The sequence below is a fragment of the Schizosaccharomyces octosporus genome, assembly GCF_000150505.1.
Source record: "Schizosaccharomyces octosporus yFS286 unplaced genomic scaffold supercont6.2, whole genome shotgun sequence".
In the NCBI taxonomy this organism is placed as follows: Eukaryota; Fungi; Ascomycota; class Schizosaccharomycetes; order Schizosaccharomycetales; family Schizosaccharomycetaceae; genus Schizosaccharomyces; species Schizosaccharomyces octosporus.
Window position 1 is genome coordinate 2037737 of NW_013185620.1, and position 18152 is coordinate 2055888.

The 18152-nt window shown below is 37.5% G+C and overlaps 6 protein-coding genes across 6 annotated transcripts; 3 read left to right on the forward strand and 3 right to left on the reverse strand.

The window, feature by feature from the left end:
- Positions 1-513: 513 nt before the first annotated feature.
- SOCG_00351 (Clr6 histone deacetylase complex subunit Pst1) lies at positions 514-5582 on the forward strand. Its single transcript, XM_013162771.1, has 3 exons — positions 514-655; positions 787-1336; positions 1423-5582. Exons 1-3 carry the CDS (start codon positions 526-528, stop codon positions 5294-5296), a joined length of 4554 nt encoding a protein of 1517 aa, XP_013018225.1. The 5' UTR covers positions 514-525; the 3' UTR covers positions 5297-5582.
- SOCG_00352 (hemolysin-III family protein) lies at positions 5525-7165 on the forward strand. Its single transcript, XM_013162772.1, has 2 exons — positions 5525-5763; positions 5885-7165. The coding sequence occupies exon 2, from the start codon at positions 5992-5994 to the stop codon at positions 6955-6957; it is 966 nt and encodes a 321-aa protein (XP_013018226.1). The 5' UTR covers positions 5525-5763; positions 5885-5991; the 3' UTR covers positions 6958-7165.
- On the reverse strand, positions 6972-9871 carry SOCG_00353 (dynamin Dnm1). The gene is made up of 2 exons (XM_013162773.1): positions 9385-9871; positions 6972-9319 (listed from the first exon to the last, which is right to left on the reverse strand). Exons 1-2 carry the CDS (start codon positions 9521-9523, stop codon positions 7179-7181), a joined length of 2280 nt encoding a protein of 759 aa, XP_013018227.1. The 5' UTR covers positions 9524-9871; the 3' UTR covers positions 6972-7178.
- Positions 9872-10844: 973 nt separating this feature from the next.
- SOCG_00354 (60S ribosomal protein L30) lies at positions 10845-11542 on the forward strand. The gene is made up of 2 exons (XM_013162774.1): positions 10845-11150; positions 11206-11542. The coding sequence occupies exons 1-2, from the start codon at positions 10912-10914 to the stop codon at positions 11294-11296; spliced, it is 330 nt and encodes a 109-aa protein (XP_013018228.1). The 5' UTR covers positions 10845-10911; the 3' UTR covers positions 11297-11542.
- Positions 11543-11814: 272 nt separating this feature from the next.
- Positions 11815-15977, reverse strand: SOCG_00355 (STE/STE11 protein kinase Wis4; the record flags this gene model as incomplete). The annotated part of the gene is made up of 2 exons (XM_013162775.1): positions 11815-15428; positions 15464-15977. The coding sequence occupies 2 exons, from the start codon at positions 15975-15977 to the stop codon at positions 11815-11817; spliced, it is 4128 nt and encodes a 1375-aa protein (XP_013018229.1).
- A 491-nt stretch (positions 15978-16468) lies between these two features.
- Positions 16469-18151, reverse strand: SOCG_00356 (Vid24 family cytoplasmic vesicle protein). The gene has a single exon (XM_013162776.1). It carries the CDS (start codon positions 17765-17767, stop codon positions 17183-17185), a length of 585 nt encoding a protein of 194 aa, XP_013018230.1. The 5' UTR covers positions 17768-18151; the 3' UTR covers positions 16469-17182.
- Position 18152: the final 1 nt, after the last annotated feature.

Here is an 18152-nt window from a genome sequence, read left to right on the forward strand (position 1 = left end):
CATGTCAAGCTTCTTTTCCTATCGTAATGGTTTTAAATGTTTTTCTAATGCTTCAAAATGACACTTCAGAATTAGTTCTCGATGTCTGAATAACTAATTGAAAATGAGTCCTTGAACTACACAAATGTACTTATTTTTACTCTTTGCTCACTTAAACTTAACTTTGGTATGGATGGATATGTATGTAAAGACATGTACAAAAAATGGAGCATACTGAAGGTTCCAAAAAGAAAATGGCAAGAAATAAGCTCAAATTTGAAATAAACCTTTATGTTATCAGTTTTCGTTCTTTATTTTTTCCTTTTTCGATTTTTTTTTTTTTTTTCATCATAAACCCTTCGGCATTGTTTATTGTTTGCTAAATGTTACCTCAAAACCAAATTTTAACTTACAGTGAAGTCAACTGCAGCAAATCATAAGCCTCATGGGATAATATGTTTCCTCGTTTGCTTCGCTTACCTCGGTAATGAGGAACCACCAAGTTACGTGGTCCTCAAGAACATGTACAATACCAACAACACTGGGATGGCAAAAGACTGGCAAGATGCGCATTTAGGCCAATGTCAGAGGATTGAAGATTATCCAAATGTAGCTATTAATTACCCAGGATCTTATGTGACTCCTACTGGAACCATGGCATATCATCCAACGAATAGTACGTAAATACTAATAATATGCAGTTATGCATCACCAGAAATGATAATAAACACTATCATGCGGCGGATTGTATATTGCTATTAATTTACTTATTACTTCTTTTTTAAAAAAGTTTTACTAACTGCTCAGCTCCCTTCTATGCTCAAGTACCTACCCATACCAGTCCCCAAGGTACTCTTTACCCAGTTTATAATTCTGTAAGCCCAGTATATGACCCTACTACCGGACGTGTCCTTTATCGAAATATAGCACCGTCTCCTACAGCATCAATACCTCCCGCTCGCCATGGATTGGCCGTTTACGGTCCATCACCGCATTTGCAAGGTCATCCTGCTCCACCACATCCAGGCGAAGCTGCTTCTTCTGCTGCGGCAGCTGGAAGTCAAGTAAAAACAAACGGAGATTATCCATCACAAGCAATGGTGGCTCCTTCAGGAGACAACAACAATATGTCTCGTACCACGAACGTGCGATCCTCTGCTTCTCCTTTTGTTACCAATCAAAATATTCCTCTTACATCCGGCCCTTCAAGTCAACCATCACCGGCCAACAATGAGTTCAGGCAATTAAATGTAACTGATGCTTTATCTTATTTGGACCTGGTGAAGTTACAATTCCACCACGAACCTGAAGTTTATAATGAATTTCTTGATATAATGAAAGAGTTCAAATCGCAGGCGTATGTATATTCAATTTGCTCTAGCTTCTTAGCGTGCTGTTATAAAAGTGAAAGCCAGTTTTGTAATATCTTACTAACTTGAACAGGATTGAAACTCCCGAGGTAATTACCCGAGTGTCCGCTTTATTTTCTGGTTATCCCGCATTAATACAGGGATTTAATACATTCCTACCACCTGGTTACGGGATTGAACTTGGTCCTTCTGAGTATGGTAAACCTCCAGCCGTGCATATCACAACACCACAAGGTCCACTGGTAATTACGGATTGGAATCGTCCTCATGCTACTGCTCAACTGCCTCAGGGTTACCAAAAGCCAATTGCTTACCAACCAACGAATCCACAACCCGCTATTCCATCCACTGGTGTACTTCCTCCTTCTGCTCAATCATCTACTTCTGTTCCATATAAGTCTTCTCCTTCTCCGATGCCTCCTTCGTTTCCATCTGTAGATGCATCTGTGAAACAAGCTGCCGATTTGGATCATGCTATAAATTTTGTAAATAACGTGAAAAATAGGTTTTCCCATAAGCCTGAAGCTTACAATGCTTTCTTGGACATACTGAAGTCTTATCAGCATGATCAGCGTCCCATTCAACTCGTTTATTATCAAGTTTCCCAACTGTTTGCAGAAGCACCTGATTTGTTAGAGGAGTTCAAGCGATTTTTGCCAGATGTTTCTCTAAAAGCTGCCTCAGAAAATCAGGAGAAACCGACTGCTGCCATCACTGATTCTTCAGCACAAGCTTCTAAAGTTTCTCCTGCAACCACTACTTCCTCACTCCCTCCCATTGGAAAATTTGCTCCCCCAGCTCCTTCAAAGCCAACTCAACATGTTGAAAAGCGTCGGGTCGAACCAGCTGTATATACTAGAAGTCATGCAAAGCGTACGAGAACTGCAACCCAAACTGCCGAAGAATATAGCCCAAGAGCTTTCAATGTTCCAATTGCTCAAAACAAAAACCTCACAGAACTCGCTTTTCTTGACGCTGTACGTCAATATTTGGTCAACGAATCCAAATATAACGAGTTTATTAAACTCCTTGAATTATATTCTCAAGAAGTATTCGATAAAAATGCTTTAGTCGAACGTTGCCAAAAATTTCTCCATGAAAGTGAGCACTTATTGAATTGGCTTAAAGACTTAGTAAAGTGGGATCCTAACGATTGTATTCCCGTTCCAAGACCTAGGGTTGACTTAACCCAATGTAAGAGTTATGGTCCAAGTTATCGACTACTACCTAAAATTGAGTTATTATTACCTTGTTCGGGAAGAGATGATGCATGTTGGACTATCCTAAATGATGCTTGGGTAAGCCATCCAACATTGGCGTCCGAAGATTCAGGTTTTATTGCTCATCGGAAAAACCAGTTTGAGGAGTCTTTACATAGATTAGAAGAAGAAAGATACAAGTATGATCGTCATATTGGAGCAAATGTGAGAGCTATCGAACTTCTCGAAATGAACTTCCGTAAAATGCAGAAATTAACTGAGGATGAGAAAGAAGGCTGGACTTTGCCTGTTGGACTTGGTGGTAAGTCTCCTAGTATTTATCAAAAAGTCATCAAAAAAGTTTATGGAAATGAGGCAGCCCAAGAGGTTATTGAAAACTTACAAAAACATCCTGCCATAACTATTCCCATTGTGCTAAATCGACTAAAACAGAAGGACCGCGAATGGAGGGGTCTGCAAAAGCACTGGAATGAGCTTTGGCACGATATTGAAGAGAAGAATTTCTACCGTAGCCTTGATCATCAAGGTATTACCTTCAAATCTACTGACAAGAAAAACACTACTCCTAAGTTTTTGATTGGAGAGCTTCGGAATTTATCGAAGCAACAGAAAACCGAAACAGAGGTAGGAAAAACAGCCCCTTCCTACCAATACTTATTTGAGTACAAGGATAAGTCTATCATTCTTGATATGGCTCGATTGTTTGGTGTTTTTTTGGTGCATGTCTCAACACAATCTGTAGAAGACCGAGAAAAACTTTCTAGCTTTTTACGTTCGTTCTTATCGATATTTTTTGACATTCCTTACGAATCATTTGAGCAGTTCTTACCTAGTCATTTTAATGACGATGAGTCAGAAACTGAATCACAAGTGAGTAGTCTTGATAAAAGTAGACGCTCAAATACCCCTACGTCTCATGGTGCTAATAATGGCTTGGGACTTTTGAAGGATATTTTCAAAAAATCACAGAAAGGCCCTCGGGAAAGTAGAAGCATAAAATCAGAGTCTGCACCAGAATCTACTGAAGAAACTCCCGAGCCGAATGAAGTTGATGATTATTCCGTTGATAATGAAGAACCTACTGATTTAACGGCAACATCCATGTTTTCCAGTGGGGAAGTTTGGGTTAATTGTAGATTTACCGATTCGGATGGGGCCTTGCTGGATGACGGAACTAAATTATCTGAGCGTAATGTTTTCAATTTGTTTGGCAATATGGGACTTTATTGTTTCTTTAGACTATTTCATATCTTATACACCCGATTAGAGCATTTAAAAGGACTTGAAGAGAAAGCATACCAGAAACAGCACGGTATAAAGCCCAACCCTGTAGCACTTGATTTAGGGCTTATTCGAGATCCTTCAGAACGCTTGGGATTCACACTTCCTTCGTCAGATACCGTTTACGGTCAGGCTCTAGAACTATGCGAGCGTATAATTGAAGGAGAGATAGATCAAAATGGATTTGAAGATGCATTGAGATGTCTATATGGGATTCATGGATTTAGGATGTACACTGTTGAAAAAATTATCGGCTCTTTGATGAAACAACTGCATACGATAACCGGCAACCGTCGAATAGCACAACTATTTATGTTTTTCGAAAGGGACCGGGTTCAGCGAAAAACCAGTCCTCGGCAGCAAATTATGTATCGTGTACAAACGGAAACCGTTCTTGGACCTGATGAAGACTTGTGTTGTATAGATTGGAACTCGGAAACTCAACAATCGGCTATTCGCCTTATGGGAAGAGAGGACTTGACTATGGCGAATCTGAAGACTGATGCCGAAAAATGGTGCTATTATATTGGTAGTTATATAATGTCTAGTCCAACCGAGGGCATTTTGCCTGAACAAGTTCGAGTCCCTTTTTTACATCGGAATTTACCAATTGATGATGTTAACGAAGAAGATGAGAACAACTATGTAGTGCGCAATGCTCATGCAATACTCACGAATTTCTTGAGAAGTGGTTTGGCGCTCACGATACCTATCAATACTGTGAAAATAGTTTATGAACCTAGTACGGAAGATGTATTTGCTCGTAATTCTGAGCTTGTTTATACCGGACCTTATGAAAAAATAAAGAGGTACAGACTTTCGCAATGGCGTGAATGGTTAGAAAGCGAAGATGGATGGTCTAGAGGATTAACCAAGGAGAAATCGAAGAAGATTAAGTCAGCATCTCTTGACAGCCTGTTTTCTGAGACGAGTTTACGCGCTTGGAAACAAGAACAAATGGCCTTATCAGAAGGTAAAGGAAAAAATGGATCGACCGCTGCAAGTGGTAATGGCAGGAAGTCTGGATATAGAGCTAGAGGAGTCAAATCCAATGTGAATGCTGAGCAGCAACGTACAAAATCAGGAATTGATTTGAATGACGATAATACATCTGAAGAAACAAGTCAAATTGATGGGGAAGATGATGCCAATACCCAAGATGAGGATGAAGCAGAATTTTCTAAAGGTCATCAACGAGGAAAAAAGTACGATGGAGACAATAATGAAACGCCTGACAAGATGACGAAAAAGACCAGAACGCTGAAAGAGAACGTGAAAAATGATCGTGAAAACCAGACAACTTCTAAGCAATCTGAAAGTACATCTGCCGCCAGTTTTAATAAATTAGACGCTGATATGGAGGACGATAAAACCGACATGGAGGAGCAAGCTGATGACTCTTTTGATGGTGATAATACGATGGAAGATGACCTTTTGAAGGAGTAGCACTTTTTCTACCATTTACTTAATTATTCCGTTGGGCCTTTAGAAACTTTGATTTACTTTTGTTTATCGTTTATGTTTGCCATATCATGTATATTCTGTACGTTTAGTTCTTTACCTTTTGATTATTATAATTCGCATTATTTAATAGATATGTCTTTTTGTACAGTTGTTTTCTTATGCTAGTATGCAGGTACTTTTCATTCAATCTAGTCTACATTCAGAATTATCCTATAACGCTGATTCTCAAAATGCGCCGCACGCTACGTGCCCAAAAAGCGGAAGATGAGGATAGCCATAAATAAATAAAAATTAGCGGCCTTCTATGCTTTTTTTATTCTTTGGCGTATGTTTATTCAAGACTTACCGATCATAAATAGAGTACACTATATAATCGTTTCATTTTGGCATTTCTTTTTCATCCTTTCAATTGCAACAAATTATACTAGTACCGTTTGCTAAAATAAAAGGTATGACTGGCATTATATTTGTGGTTTCTGTAACTGAAAGGATAGAAAATGCGTAAAAATATTTCCATAACTGTTGCAAAAATGGAATGCTTAAAACAGAGAAGTTTCTAACGTGTGATAGTAGTTTGGTCGTTTAATCTATACATGCATTTTTCTTATTTACGATAGATTTATTTTATTTTTCAAAGATATCTAAAGACCGAGTTTTTACTGTGAAGCTATTTCATCATGAATAATTTAAAAGATCGAGGCAACAATTGCTCAGGAGCAAAATTGAAAGAGAAATTTGACTCTAATGATCCATCTGTCATTCAAACGGGTGAAGTTAGGATTGAAAAATCGGCTGTTCCTTCCAAGAATACCAAGTCTCTCTTAACTTGGGACGAATTAGAGCCCTGGCAACAGGACAACCATTATATTATTTCAGCATACCGGCCTGCTTCATTTTCTTATTTCGGAAGCCTCAAAAGCATCCTCTATTTGCATAATGAATCTATAAATATTTGGTCCCACCTTTTCGGAGTAATTATCTTTCTTTTCTTTATTATACGTTCAGAGAGGATACTTGTACGAGAAACTACTACTTCTCAGGATGTCTATGTCTTTATGGTATTTTTGATTAGTGCTCTGACAATGCTTTTCTGCTCAACTTTTTATCATACTATATCAAATCATTCAAGTCATGTTTCCAAATATGGAAATAAACTTGATTATCTGGGTATAGTTATTATGATTGTTGGCTCATTTGTTCCTTGCCTTCATTATGGCTTTGCTTGTCATGCGAATTTTCGAACGTTATATACCGGAACAATCTTTTCTATTGGTGTAATTGTTGCATTTACTTGTATGCTGGATCGCTTTAGGCAACCGGAATGGCGAAGTTTTCGAGCCATTCTCTTCGTCATTATGGGTTTGTTTGGTATCTTCCCCGTACTACATGCTCTGTTCATTTATACAATCAAAGATTTACTTGTAAGAATGGGTCTCGGATGGTTATTTCTTCAAGGAGTGTTTTACATTGTAGGAGCTACTATTTATGCAAACAGAATACCAGAAAAATGGTATCCAGGGAAATACGATGTATTTGGAAGTAGTCATCAATGGTTTCATGTATGTGTAGTCATCGCTGCTCTTTGTCATTTTCAAGGCATCCTGATTGCGTATAATTACTTCCACGAAGCCGCCCAATGCTAAATTACTTGGTTACAAATAAAAGGTTTTATTCATATATTTCTTTATTGCTTGATAAGGCCGACTTTGAATTAAAACTAATATAAAAATAGGACTGGACTCCTTTTTTTCTTTTCACATTAATAGTTTAATAGCACGAGAGTAGCGTGTAAAGAATATATATCATCATTCATTTATTTAATAGTAAACCATTTCGTTGCTTCAAACGAGGGTGGAAAAGTTCATCAGAAGACATTAGAAATCATTTTGTTAGCTTGCATATAAACAGAGAGCAAGCGCTCATTCTTTTCGCGTTCACTTTTAATGTTTTCATCCTCGATCAATAGAGAATCAAACAGCTCTTCACGATAAAGGCTGCTTACAAGGCGATTCTGCACAGCATCTTTGGATGCATTAACAAGCAGATGCATGATTACTTTGGGAACCTGATCAACTATAATCTTTCTAGTTAATATGAAATACGACGTTATAAGTTCTTGAATCAATTCAACTTCAAGCTCTTCACGCTCTGTCATTTCCTCGAGTGCCATGGATTCAACCTCGTTAGAAAGATCAGTCATTTTCACTGGAAAGCTATCTGCAAAATTTGATTGTGGTTGAGTATTGGTTTGATCACTGAGCATATGGACAGGCTCATTCAAAGGCAAGCCGTTGGACAACGTTTTGGAGTGCATTGGTCCCCGCTTCAGCGAATTATTGGCACCAAAGACGTAACTAAGAAATGTTTTCCTTTCAAGGTTGTCTGATCCGAAATTTTGTAACTTTCTGTTAGGCGTGACAGATGTAACATCATCTGAGCTCGCTATGTCTGTAATCGAACTATCAGGGTTGTCATTTTTTGTGTTATCAACTACTGGATTTGAATAAGAAGTTGAATGACGACGAGTAGTAAGATGCTGATTTTTTCTAGCAAGCACATTTGACATGGCACCCTGAACGCCCAGGAAATCAGGATGGTTAGTATTGATGTAAGCCATCTGTATGGAAATTAAACTTTCAACAAAAGAAAATGTAGGAGACAAATTTTCTCGTAATAAATCACTAACAGTCTCAATCAAGGCAGTTTGAAGCTTCGGAAACCTAGACATATCAGCGTCACCAGAATAATGACATATTTTCATTAATTCCTCATACACAAGCTCAACACATTCGTGACAAGGGGGAGCAAGTAGAGCTAATTGAGGCTTTACGAGTATATCAAAAGCCATTTCTGAAAGGAATAACGTAGCTCTAGAACCAGTACTATTAAGAATAGCAGTTCGGATATCCATTATAGACAGGTTCTGCAATGGATCAATCGAGTTCAACGTGGTGGAAAACACATTATTAAAAATAGAATATAAACGAGCACCTCCAGAAAGCTCCTTTGTGGGTATATTAGATGAGTTACCATCTATGCTGGCAATGAATGAATTAGCAAATCGGTTCATGGCCTGTAAAAGTATGATTCCACGTTGACTTTTATCGGAAATTTTGAAAATGCCATAATTCTCTAACTGGGACTGAGTTTGTGAAATTAATGTACTCAAGCGTGCTTTAATATCGGGTAAACGATCTCTTATATGAGCAACCAATAAATTACTTAACGTTTTAGCAAGATAAAACGTTCCGCATCGATTTACGATAGCTCGATACGCAGGATGATTTGCAAAAAAAGCATTTTCCGAGGAAAGAGCATCTCTCAAAGACTTATGAGATATGATATCGGATTGAGAACGGTTTACTGTTGGAATAAATCCCAGCTTTAGAGGATATACGCGTCCACTTAAGATATCCATTGCATTAGTTCCCTGATCCATTAAATCAAGTTTCGTCAAAACACCAATTGTTCGCTTGCCTTTAGGATCAACAAGTCTTGCAAGTTTTAAACCCTCACTGTTAACAATATCGAAATTAGCGGGAGAAACAGCTAAAATAATTGAATTGGGTTTGCTTATATACTCCATAATTAACGAACGAGTTTGAGACTCGATATCTGTAGGTTGATCGCCAACGGGAATTTTTGTAAGACCGGGCAAATCAATCAAGGTAAGATTCAAAACATGTTTCGAGTAAACTTTTAAGTTTATCGGCAACTTGTTAATTCCTTTATTAGCACCAGCAACACGCATAGTTTCATTTTCGATTTCAGCGCGAACTTTTCCGAAATCCGTGAAACGAACATTAGGTAAATGAAGAAATTCAGCATATCCCTCCTGGTCGCTTCTATTTTCTAAGGAAGTAGTAGCGCCATCAGTATTGGAAGAATCCTGCTGACTATCCTCATTATCGGCACCGTATTCTTCTTCCTTCAAGTTGATAAGTTGCAAGATTAAGGGTCTTCTAGTGACAATCCCAGTACCACGAGGTAAAAAATCTTTACCAACTAGACAATCTGTTAGCAAAACATAAAAGTTTGATTCTTGATTCACAAGAAACAACGGCACTTACCTATATTTTCCAAGACCGACGATTTACCACAAGATTGAGATCCGACAACGACAATGGAAGGTAAATCCAAAAAATCAGAACCGATGGTGTTGAACACCAAGTCCTGAAGTTGATTGACTAAGGGAATCAATTTTTCCATATCAGTAACCCGAAATAATTTCTCGAATAAAAGGATATAACAATAAATAGAAAATTACTAAACTCCTAAGAAGGAAATTTGCAGAATAAATCAAAGCAAAAGTTTTTAACTAGCCAAGCCGTCCAGGGAAATTGGATCGACTTTCTTTTCAATGGATCAAAGAACCGAATAGGATCAACGAAATTACGAAAGAAAACAAAGAGGCTATGTTAAAATATTAAAGAATCCTTGAAGCTGAAAAAAAGGCTGATTTGACTCACTCGAGAAGGAAAGAGTAGAGAGAGGGATCGATATACTTAGTTAGGAGTAGGTAGAGAAGGCAAGTCGTTGGTTGGTATACGAACACCATGGAGAAAGTTTAGCAAATTAAGTTAGAGAAACAGGGAATTAAAAAAGATGTTTCTCTTTTAAATAATAAAGGAATCAAACAAATTTCGATTCATAATTCGAGTTCACAGGGCTGTTTTGTTTCCCTCAATTTGTTACGTAAAAAAACGATATATACATACATCTAAGCATTCTCTCCTCCATATTAACAAAGAAACGAGGACCATCTGAACTTGTAATGAATTGAGATGAGGCTGTTCCTTCTGTTTATTCCCCTTTAAAATGCAGAATCAAACTGTTCGTTCATGTAGTTCTTTCACCATCCAGCTTATTGTATCGAGTTGGAAGAAACGCAATTCGTAAAGAGGTTATCAAAAGCTTTCATTAAATTGATGCAATTGTTTTCCATCCATCCTCGGTTTTCTACACATAGCGGCAGGAGAATTACAAGTTTTAGAACTTGGGCGAAATTCTAAGGATTATACGTTTACCAATTTTATATATTTTTGATATGAAATTAATTTAATGTTTTTTATTCTCAATTCCTAGTTCTGTACCCAATTTTCTTCACTTTCCAACTCATTTCCAATACTTTTGAAATTGTTTCCTAGGAAGTGACACAAGGAGAATCCTAATCCTATATTACACATTGCTTATACGCTTTCCAGGTATGAGCATCCTTTTTTCTAACTAAAAAGTCTATTTATACAATTAAATCAATATACAGAAAGTACTCTCATTGTTGATATGCCTTCTTTCCTGTTTCAAAGGTAAACAAACAAAGATAAGACACTGCACTGTATATCTTAATCCAAGACGAAAGACAACAAGAGTGTTCTAAGGACCATCTTACGAACCGGTCATGAGGACAACTTTTTGGCTTTTCGTAAAGCTATAATTTCTTATTTATTGCATCCTCTACTTTGTGTTTTGAATAAGTCATCTCCACTGTTTCGCGATTTCCATTCTGTAGGGTAGGGCAAGGGGCAGTCACATTTTTCACTCGGAATAGAAACTTACTACATTTGCTTTTGTGATACCTTCTACCAGCATCATTCAAAATGGCATCTGTGGTTACCAAGAAGGGAAAAAAGAGCGGAGATACCCTCAACTCCAAGCTTGCCCTCACTATGAAGAGTGGCAAGTACGTCTTGGGCTACAAGTCTACCTTGAAGACTCTCCGCTCTGGTAAGGCCAAACTCATCTTGATTGCCGGCAACTGCCCTCCCCTCCGCAAGTCCGAGCTTGAATACTACGCTATGCTTTCCAAGGCTAATGTTCACCACTATTCTGGTTCTAAGTAAGTTAATTTCACACGAGTTTTCATCTTCAATACATGTTACTAACTGTCGCAGCATTGATCTCGGTACCGCTTGTGGTAAGCTTTTCAGAGTCGGTGTTTTGGCTATTACTGACGCTGGTGACTCTGACATTTTGGATGCCTAGACAAAATGAATAAATTTTTAAATTTTCATAATTTATTGTTTAGTATGAGTTTGGAAAAGTGTTGTGAAGATTTTAAATGTACTAGTAATTTTTCACTGTGTGTATGGTAGCAACTATTAGAGACGATACGCTTTGCATATTGAGCCCAGCCTATAGCTGATTTATTTATAATTACACTATCCTCATTGTTATATGCTAGGATGCCCTGGATAGTCTTTCTTTAGCGAATAAATAAATAAACGTACGAAACATTAATAGACTCAATTGTTTCAATCGGAAATAAAGAATCGTCTAGTCAACGTTATGATGTACAAATTAGGAATATATCCAACGCGATTATGAAATTGTGAAAACGAATTAAATAGTTAAAGTACATACTTTGTATTATCCCCAATTAGTTTCATTAGTATACACATTTAAATATAGTCACATATTACCGAATTCGTAAAAAAAAAAAAAAAATCCGTAAAACGGGCTCAACAATATATAGCCTTTTTATATCTTCCAAAAAGTGCCAACTAAAAAGCGGATTCTGTATCAGAAAAAGGTGATCTTTGACGTTCATCCTCCAACTTGACCACATCCAATCCGTCTATAACGTCGTTCAAGGAATAAGGAGGCATTGATGGAATATCATTTTCAACGGTCTTCATATTTTCATCATTTTCTGCATGTAATATTTCATTCAGCTTCTTCTTACGTTCATCCTCCAAAGCCAACTCATTATGCGTATTTATGAGCTCCTGCATTTCAACAGGGATTTCAACTCTTATCTTTTCACGTAACTTGGTAACCCAAGGATGTAAATACAATTCAAGAGCTGTAGGGCGTTTTTCTGGATCACACTCAAAACAGCGTTCTAAAAAGTCCCTGGCAAGACTAGTTATTTGATAGCTTGAAGGAATCGTGGGAGTATGCATTACCGCGATATGGTACATAATCGCCCATTCATTATCCATTTGGTTCCAAGGTGTGCATCCAGCCAGCATTTCCAAGACCACACATCCGAGTCCCCATATGTCCATAGAACCAAACCTTCCTTTCTTAGTTCCTACGATAATCTCTGGGGCTGTGTACATAGGAGTACCGGCCAAACTATGCATCTCAAGCTGTATATCTTCGAGACGCGCAGTAGATTCTTCCGGAGGAGGTACATAAAGTGCTGAACCAAAGTCACTAAATTTAATATTCCCATTCCTATCCAGCAAAAGATTACCCGGTTTTATATCACGATGCAAAACGTTCCGTGAATGCATATAACAGAGAGCTTCCAGTAACTGTAAAACATATGTGCCAACGACTGCCTCATCTTCTATCCGGCCATGAGAAAGCAAATCTGCCAAGGATCCTCCTTGACATAGTTCCATAAAAATGTAGACCTTTTCTCTATGAACCTCCACACCATAATACGAAACTATGTTCGGATGATTAAGTTTTTCTAACACAGTCATCTCGTTATGAATCTGGTCAACAGTACTCTTAAGAGATCGACTATCTAGAATTTTTATTTCCTTAACGGCTAAAAGATCACCTGTATCAAGGTTTACACCACTGTACACGTCGCCGAACATCCCGCTTTTAACAAACTGTCCTTGTTGCCAACGAATTGTAATGTTGGATAAAGACGAAGCTAGTTTTATGAAATCTCTGTTTCGGTATACGGAGACATCGAGTACATGGCCAATTGCTAATCGCTCATGTAGTTTTGCATTCCGTGCAGCATCAATCTCTTCAATTCGCTGCATCATTTCCTTTTGCAAAACCGTAATGGTTTCATCCTCTTCAACATTACCATAGTTCAGGTATCTTCTTGAGGAATCATTCATGTTGCCAACTTCTAACTCATGAAAATCAGTCGTTTTAGATTTAGCACCGAGAATGTCAAAATGATTTAGTAGTAAAGACATGGTTTTACCAACCTTATCACGCAATCTCTCAAAACTGGGGTCCTCAAGCATCAATATATTTGTCCCATGTAATACGACCATTAGAAACTCCAATGCACCAACAGCCCAGCGGAATGTTTTTCTATCAAGGGGATCACATTCTTCACTAAGAAAAGCAACCCAATCGATCGCGAAATTCATAGTCTTTTTCTGCAAATGATTGTCTAGGGAGTCGAAATTTATAAACCGCATACCACGCTGGCTAAATTCTGCAGCAAAAGCAAAAGCACTATATATTAATTCAGAACATTCCAAACCCTTACATGCCTCCCTGATGCTGTTCACACTATCAAGCACAGTAGACGCGATGCGAATACAAAGCTTGTTGAATCGAATATACTCCTTGTAAACGCGAGCAATGTTAGATCGACAATTTATGCGAAGACTCACCAGACCCGTATTTAGATCCTGAAATACAGCCTTTGCATCTTGTAGATGACTAGCATCATTGGAAGTAACAATCCGTATGTGATTATTTTTTAAGTCAACGGGAAAATCTGGAATATCAACGTTAATTATTCTCCCCTTCCAAAGAAAAGGTTGCTTAGTAGACAAAATCAAAACGTAAGATTTATTTTTCTTGGTAAATTCCAAATCATTATTCGTTGCACTCACAGCTAAAGATTTAATTGCTTCCGGTGCTTCTAATAAGGATGCATCAGCAATAATGAAGACACCATCACGTTCCAAAGTGGCCGTATACGTCAAAAAATGACCAGTTGAAGACAAACGATCAACCATCTCATTCAAACAACTGTCGTGAACTATATATTCAGCAGAGTTTTGTAACCGGGAGTTATATACATCGAAAAACCTAAGAATTTTGCGAAACCGAACCTGGGTATTCTTTAGAAGTGTTGTGAACCAATTCGTCAGAGACATCGTTGAACGCTCTTCAGGCCCTTTCAGATGAGCTTCAAGATGTCGATGCACATTCATTAAAAGACGATTTAATAAATAACCAAAATGGCTAGCCATTTCGTAAATTCCACCGTCGATCCATCCCACGTAGTTATCAAGGAAAGCCCACTCGTTCTCCAGAAAGTCTATTTCTTTAAAGTAAAGGCTTTTATTGCAAGAGTTCAATTTCGTAGCAAGCAACCTAAAATAAAACTTTAAAGATTCCAACAAGATGTCGTTGAAACAGGCATCAACATCTTGGGGTAAATCCCAACCTAAACGCGGACTTGCTATGTCAATATATTCTAGTTTAACACGTACAGCAACCGATAAAGCAACTTTGAAATCATCTAATAAAGAATCCACCATGAATGAATTAGATCCTTTGACTTTCTTGGCGTACATCAATCGAATACGTAATGCTTCATCCACTAGTTTAATTGGAAAATCCACCAAAGCTCTTAGCTCAGCACCATATGTCGGAAGTTTCATTTCCTCAAAAAGTTTAGCATTTTCCTCAATGGTTTGCTTTGCTTGATGAATAAGACGATTAAGAGTGGTCAGCGTTCTTTGCTCAAACGTCTTTTGTAAACCAAATTGTCGAAATATCCGTTCCACAAACGAGGGTGAATTAGTTATTTGGCTTGTGAGATCAAATGATTCATTTCCGACCCATCTTTGAAGAATTACAGTCTCCGTTTGGACATTTTCTTTCACATTACGCCACGATATCAAAGCATTCAACTTATCGTTAAATTTTTTGGAAGCATATAAGGGGACATCTTCTCCCATTTCGCGGTTAGAAATATAATAACTTTCACATTCTTCCACTTTACCAAGGAGGTCTGCAACCTGCTCAAATGCGGCTTTCTGGCAAAATTCAAAAGGTATTACTTCGAAATTAATAACATCTTTTAAAACAAACTCGACCTTCTCCCGGTTATACCGGATAACTTCAGCCTGATCTGAGATTAATCGGCCGTGAAGCCATGCCTGAAGTCCCAGCCAGATATCATTGATATTTTGTTTATTATATCCAGTATGTTTCGTATCACTCATTCTCTTCTTTTCGGATTGCATGACATCGCCTTTTAACACAGAAGACAGCATCGTATGCCACTCAAGACGTTCCCGTTTTTCGGGGTTTTGGAGATCAAGTTCACTAAACAAAATGCTTGGAACATTGTAAAATGCATCAATATCAAATTCCGGGTAACCAGACTCAGAAAATTCTGTATCATTATCGCTTTCTTCTTCGGATTGATCATGCCTATTGATTGTGCCGACTTTTCATTCAGAGATGAATCCGAATCGGCATTACTATAATATGAGTTTTCTTGAGCATAATATGAATCCAAAGGCCTCTTCTGATAATTACGAACGAAGTCCGAGCTTTCACGGGGTCGAGTGATATGAGGATAGATACTTAAGTTATTATCACTTCTGTAGCTTCTGTTTCCGGAATAATATGGAGAACGGAGCAAAGAAGGATAATGCTGGTAAGTGGAAGAGAAAGTACGAGGAAAATTAGATGAACTTGAATTCGTCGTATAGGCAGGATTCAAAGAAGAAGTATATGAACTGGTAAGGCTTTTAGGATAGCTAGATCGTTCTCCCGTCATGAAAGAGGAAGAATAGGGAAAAGAAGAAGGATTTAAGAGTCGTTTTGAAGAATCTAATTCATCTGCAGGCTTCGAAGTCAATTGGCGACCGGAGTCATTAACAGTAGAGGAATTATGAGTATTCTCAAGGATATCTAGACTGGAATCACGCAGCTGCTCTAATCCTAAATTGACAGGATCATTAGAAGTATAGTGAGTGCTCTCAAAGTTCATTAGAAACTCATACAAAGAAAAGCTTGCTAAAGGCCACTCTTATTTGAGCAACCACGTATCGAGCTTGAATTCACACTATAACTGAACTTGCAGAGATATGAATTGATGTCTCCTCTGACCTCTTGATAAATTACTGACACTTCAATTTACAAAGTCCAAATGGCTTCCTTGTAAATACGAGCGAATAGTCAAATACAATCGCAATTCTAATAGAAAAAAAAAAAAAAAAAATAACAGACAGATCTTTTTTGCAAAGATACGGAAATCGAGCTTAACGGAGGTCTTTACAGGATTTTGGTAGTTGAGAAATAAAAACGTTCCTACCTGGGCTAACCACCAACGAACAGCTATTCAACATGTGGGATAGAATACTGAACATAAGGAAAGCTCGCTTACATTAGGCTTAGAATAAGCGCAGAAAATATTACTATAATAACAGGAACATATTATGAAACGTACTCTACGATAAACCTATTTGAAGAGTTCACAGGATTAATATGAAGATTTAACCATTCATAGTAAGTTAGTTATTTCATTCTACTAGGAGAAAAATTAGAAAATATATAGACTACAACATTATTACTGAGTTATAAAATGTTGGCCTTCTGACCGCCTTGAGTTGGTTGGGTACCTTTCAAGAATTGTTACAGTACACGACTATGCTCATTCTGCACAAGCAGTCGAAAACAGTAAGCATAATAGACTTGTTAAAATAGCGCTGTTTTAGAAGAACACAAGTGGCGGTCGATGTATTACAATCTACATTATGCCGCGATGTTGTAAATTAAGTAAGTCATGAATGGATATTCTGGGCAAACTGAGAAACGAACAGCAATTGGTTACAATGTAATAAAAGAGAATCTTCGGAACATATAATGGTAATTTGAACGAATTTACAAAGTTGCTTTGTAATTAATAACTCTTGTTTATATATTCCGGAAAATACCCGTTTTCGAAAGACTGATTGAGATTGTATTTTTTTGAAAAATTGCCCTGTAATCGAGCTATTGCGAAGAAATAAAAAAAAGAAAGGAATGAGCAAAGCAAAGAATTAGAGGGAAAAAGGGAAATTAGAGATTAAAAATCGGTCATTTTTTTTGTCGTAAATCTTAGAAGATAGCATAATTCAGTGCATAAAAAGAGAGGGGGGTTTGTCATACTTCATTAAAATCAAGTGGTTGCTCATCGAAAAAGTTGTTGAAAAATCATTGAAATTCTAAAATAGGAAACATCCTGTTTACGACAGGGTCCAATTCCAAGTATTGAAAATGATCAAATTTGTAATGATAGTAGTACCCGGAAATTCGACCTGTTCGTTGAGAGAAGGCAATGTAGTAAAACCCTTCGAAACTAACATCGGATGAAGAATTTCTACTTCGAAATTGGAAATCATTCACTTTATCCAGCATTGCCAATTCTTTCCAGCGCATGTAGATGGTTCCTTTTTTCCAAGGATCGTAGGGTTTTATCCTGCGCAGAGGTACCTTCCGCTTTGCATATTGAAAAGCACCCAGTCGTTTCCAATGCTTATAATCTGTTGATTCTGAGGCACCCCATTCCGGCCATTTTGTTAGAAATCCAAATTTATCACCAATGATTTCTGCCTCAAAGTATGTGGTAAGGGACGAGTTGTTTCCACTCAATCCACTAATTTTAAAAAACCCACAGAGCATCGACTGCTCCATGTTCACATGTAAAACTGTCACTGATACGTCGAATGTCTTATTACCATCCGATTTTTGAATCCCATGAAATTGGGCGCCATTTCTTAAGAACGAAGACTCAAACATCCTATTTGGGTGTCTCTTATTGAAAACTTTGTAAAAAAAAAGGATCAATCTATTAAGCAAGTGATTCACCACTTGAAACTTTTCAAACCAAACTAGGTATCCAAACAATAAGACTGTAATGCGAAGTGCGGAATAAGACAGGAGAAATGCAATACAATGACAAGCAATTATTTGTATTCTCAAAAAAAAAACAAAAACCGTCGGAAACAGCTCTTTGCCTGATATTTACTTTTTAGGACGGTTAATGTTGCTGCTATTGCATAAATACTACCACTACTACCTACGCCTTTTCTTCTACTCTATACCTGTCGACGGACCCTTATATTACTAGCAATTTTTGAACCTTTTCTTTTATATAAATAAAAAAATAAAAATACGCTTAATA

What these genes read in the sequence shown, in the direction of transcription:
- SOCG_00353 (XM_013162773.1), bottom strand. Translation starts at nt 9,523, where the DNA reads ATGGAAAAATTGATTCCCTTAGTCAATCAACTTCAGGACTTGGTGTTC. An exon ending in GTCGGTCTTGGAAAATATAG is followed by an intron (nt 9,320 to 9,384) that starts GTAAGTGCCGTT and finishes CAGATTGTCTAG; the next exon opens with TTGGTAAAGATTTTTTACCT.
- SOCG_00351 (XM_013162771.1), top strand. Translation starts at nt 526, where the DNA reads ATGGCAAAAGACTGGCAAGATGCGCATTTAGGCCAATGTCAGAGGATT. An exon ending in GGCATATCATCCAACGAATA is followed by an intron (nt 656 to 786) that starts GTACGTAAATAC and finishes CTAACTGCTCAG; the next exon opens with CTCCCTTCTATGCTCAAGTA. An exon ending in AAAGAGTTCAAATCGCAGGC is followed by an intron (nt 1,337 to 1,422) that starts GTATGTATATTC and finishes TAACTTGAACAG; the next exon opens with GATTGAAACTCCCGAGGTAA.
- SOCG_00352 (XM_013162772.1), top strand. Translation starts at nt 5,992, where the DNA reads ATGAATAATTTAAAAGATCGAGGCAACAATTGCTCAGGAGCAAAATTG.
- SOCG_00356 (XM_013162776.1), bottom strand. Translation starts at nt 17,767, where the DNA reads ATGTTTGAGTCTTCGTTCTTAAGAAATGGCGCCCAATTTCATGGGATT.
- SOCG_00354 (XM_013162774.1), top strand. Translation starts at nt 10,912, where the DNA reads ATGGCATCTGTGGTTACCAAGAAGGGAAAAAAGAGCGGAGATACCCTC. An exon ending in CACCACTATTCTGGTTCTAA is followed by an intron (nt 11,151 to 11,205) that starts GTAAGTTAATTT and finishes TAACTGTCGCAG; the next exon opens with CATTGATCTCGGTACCGCTT.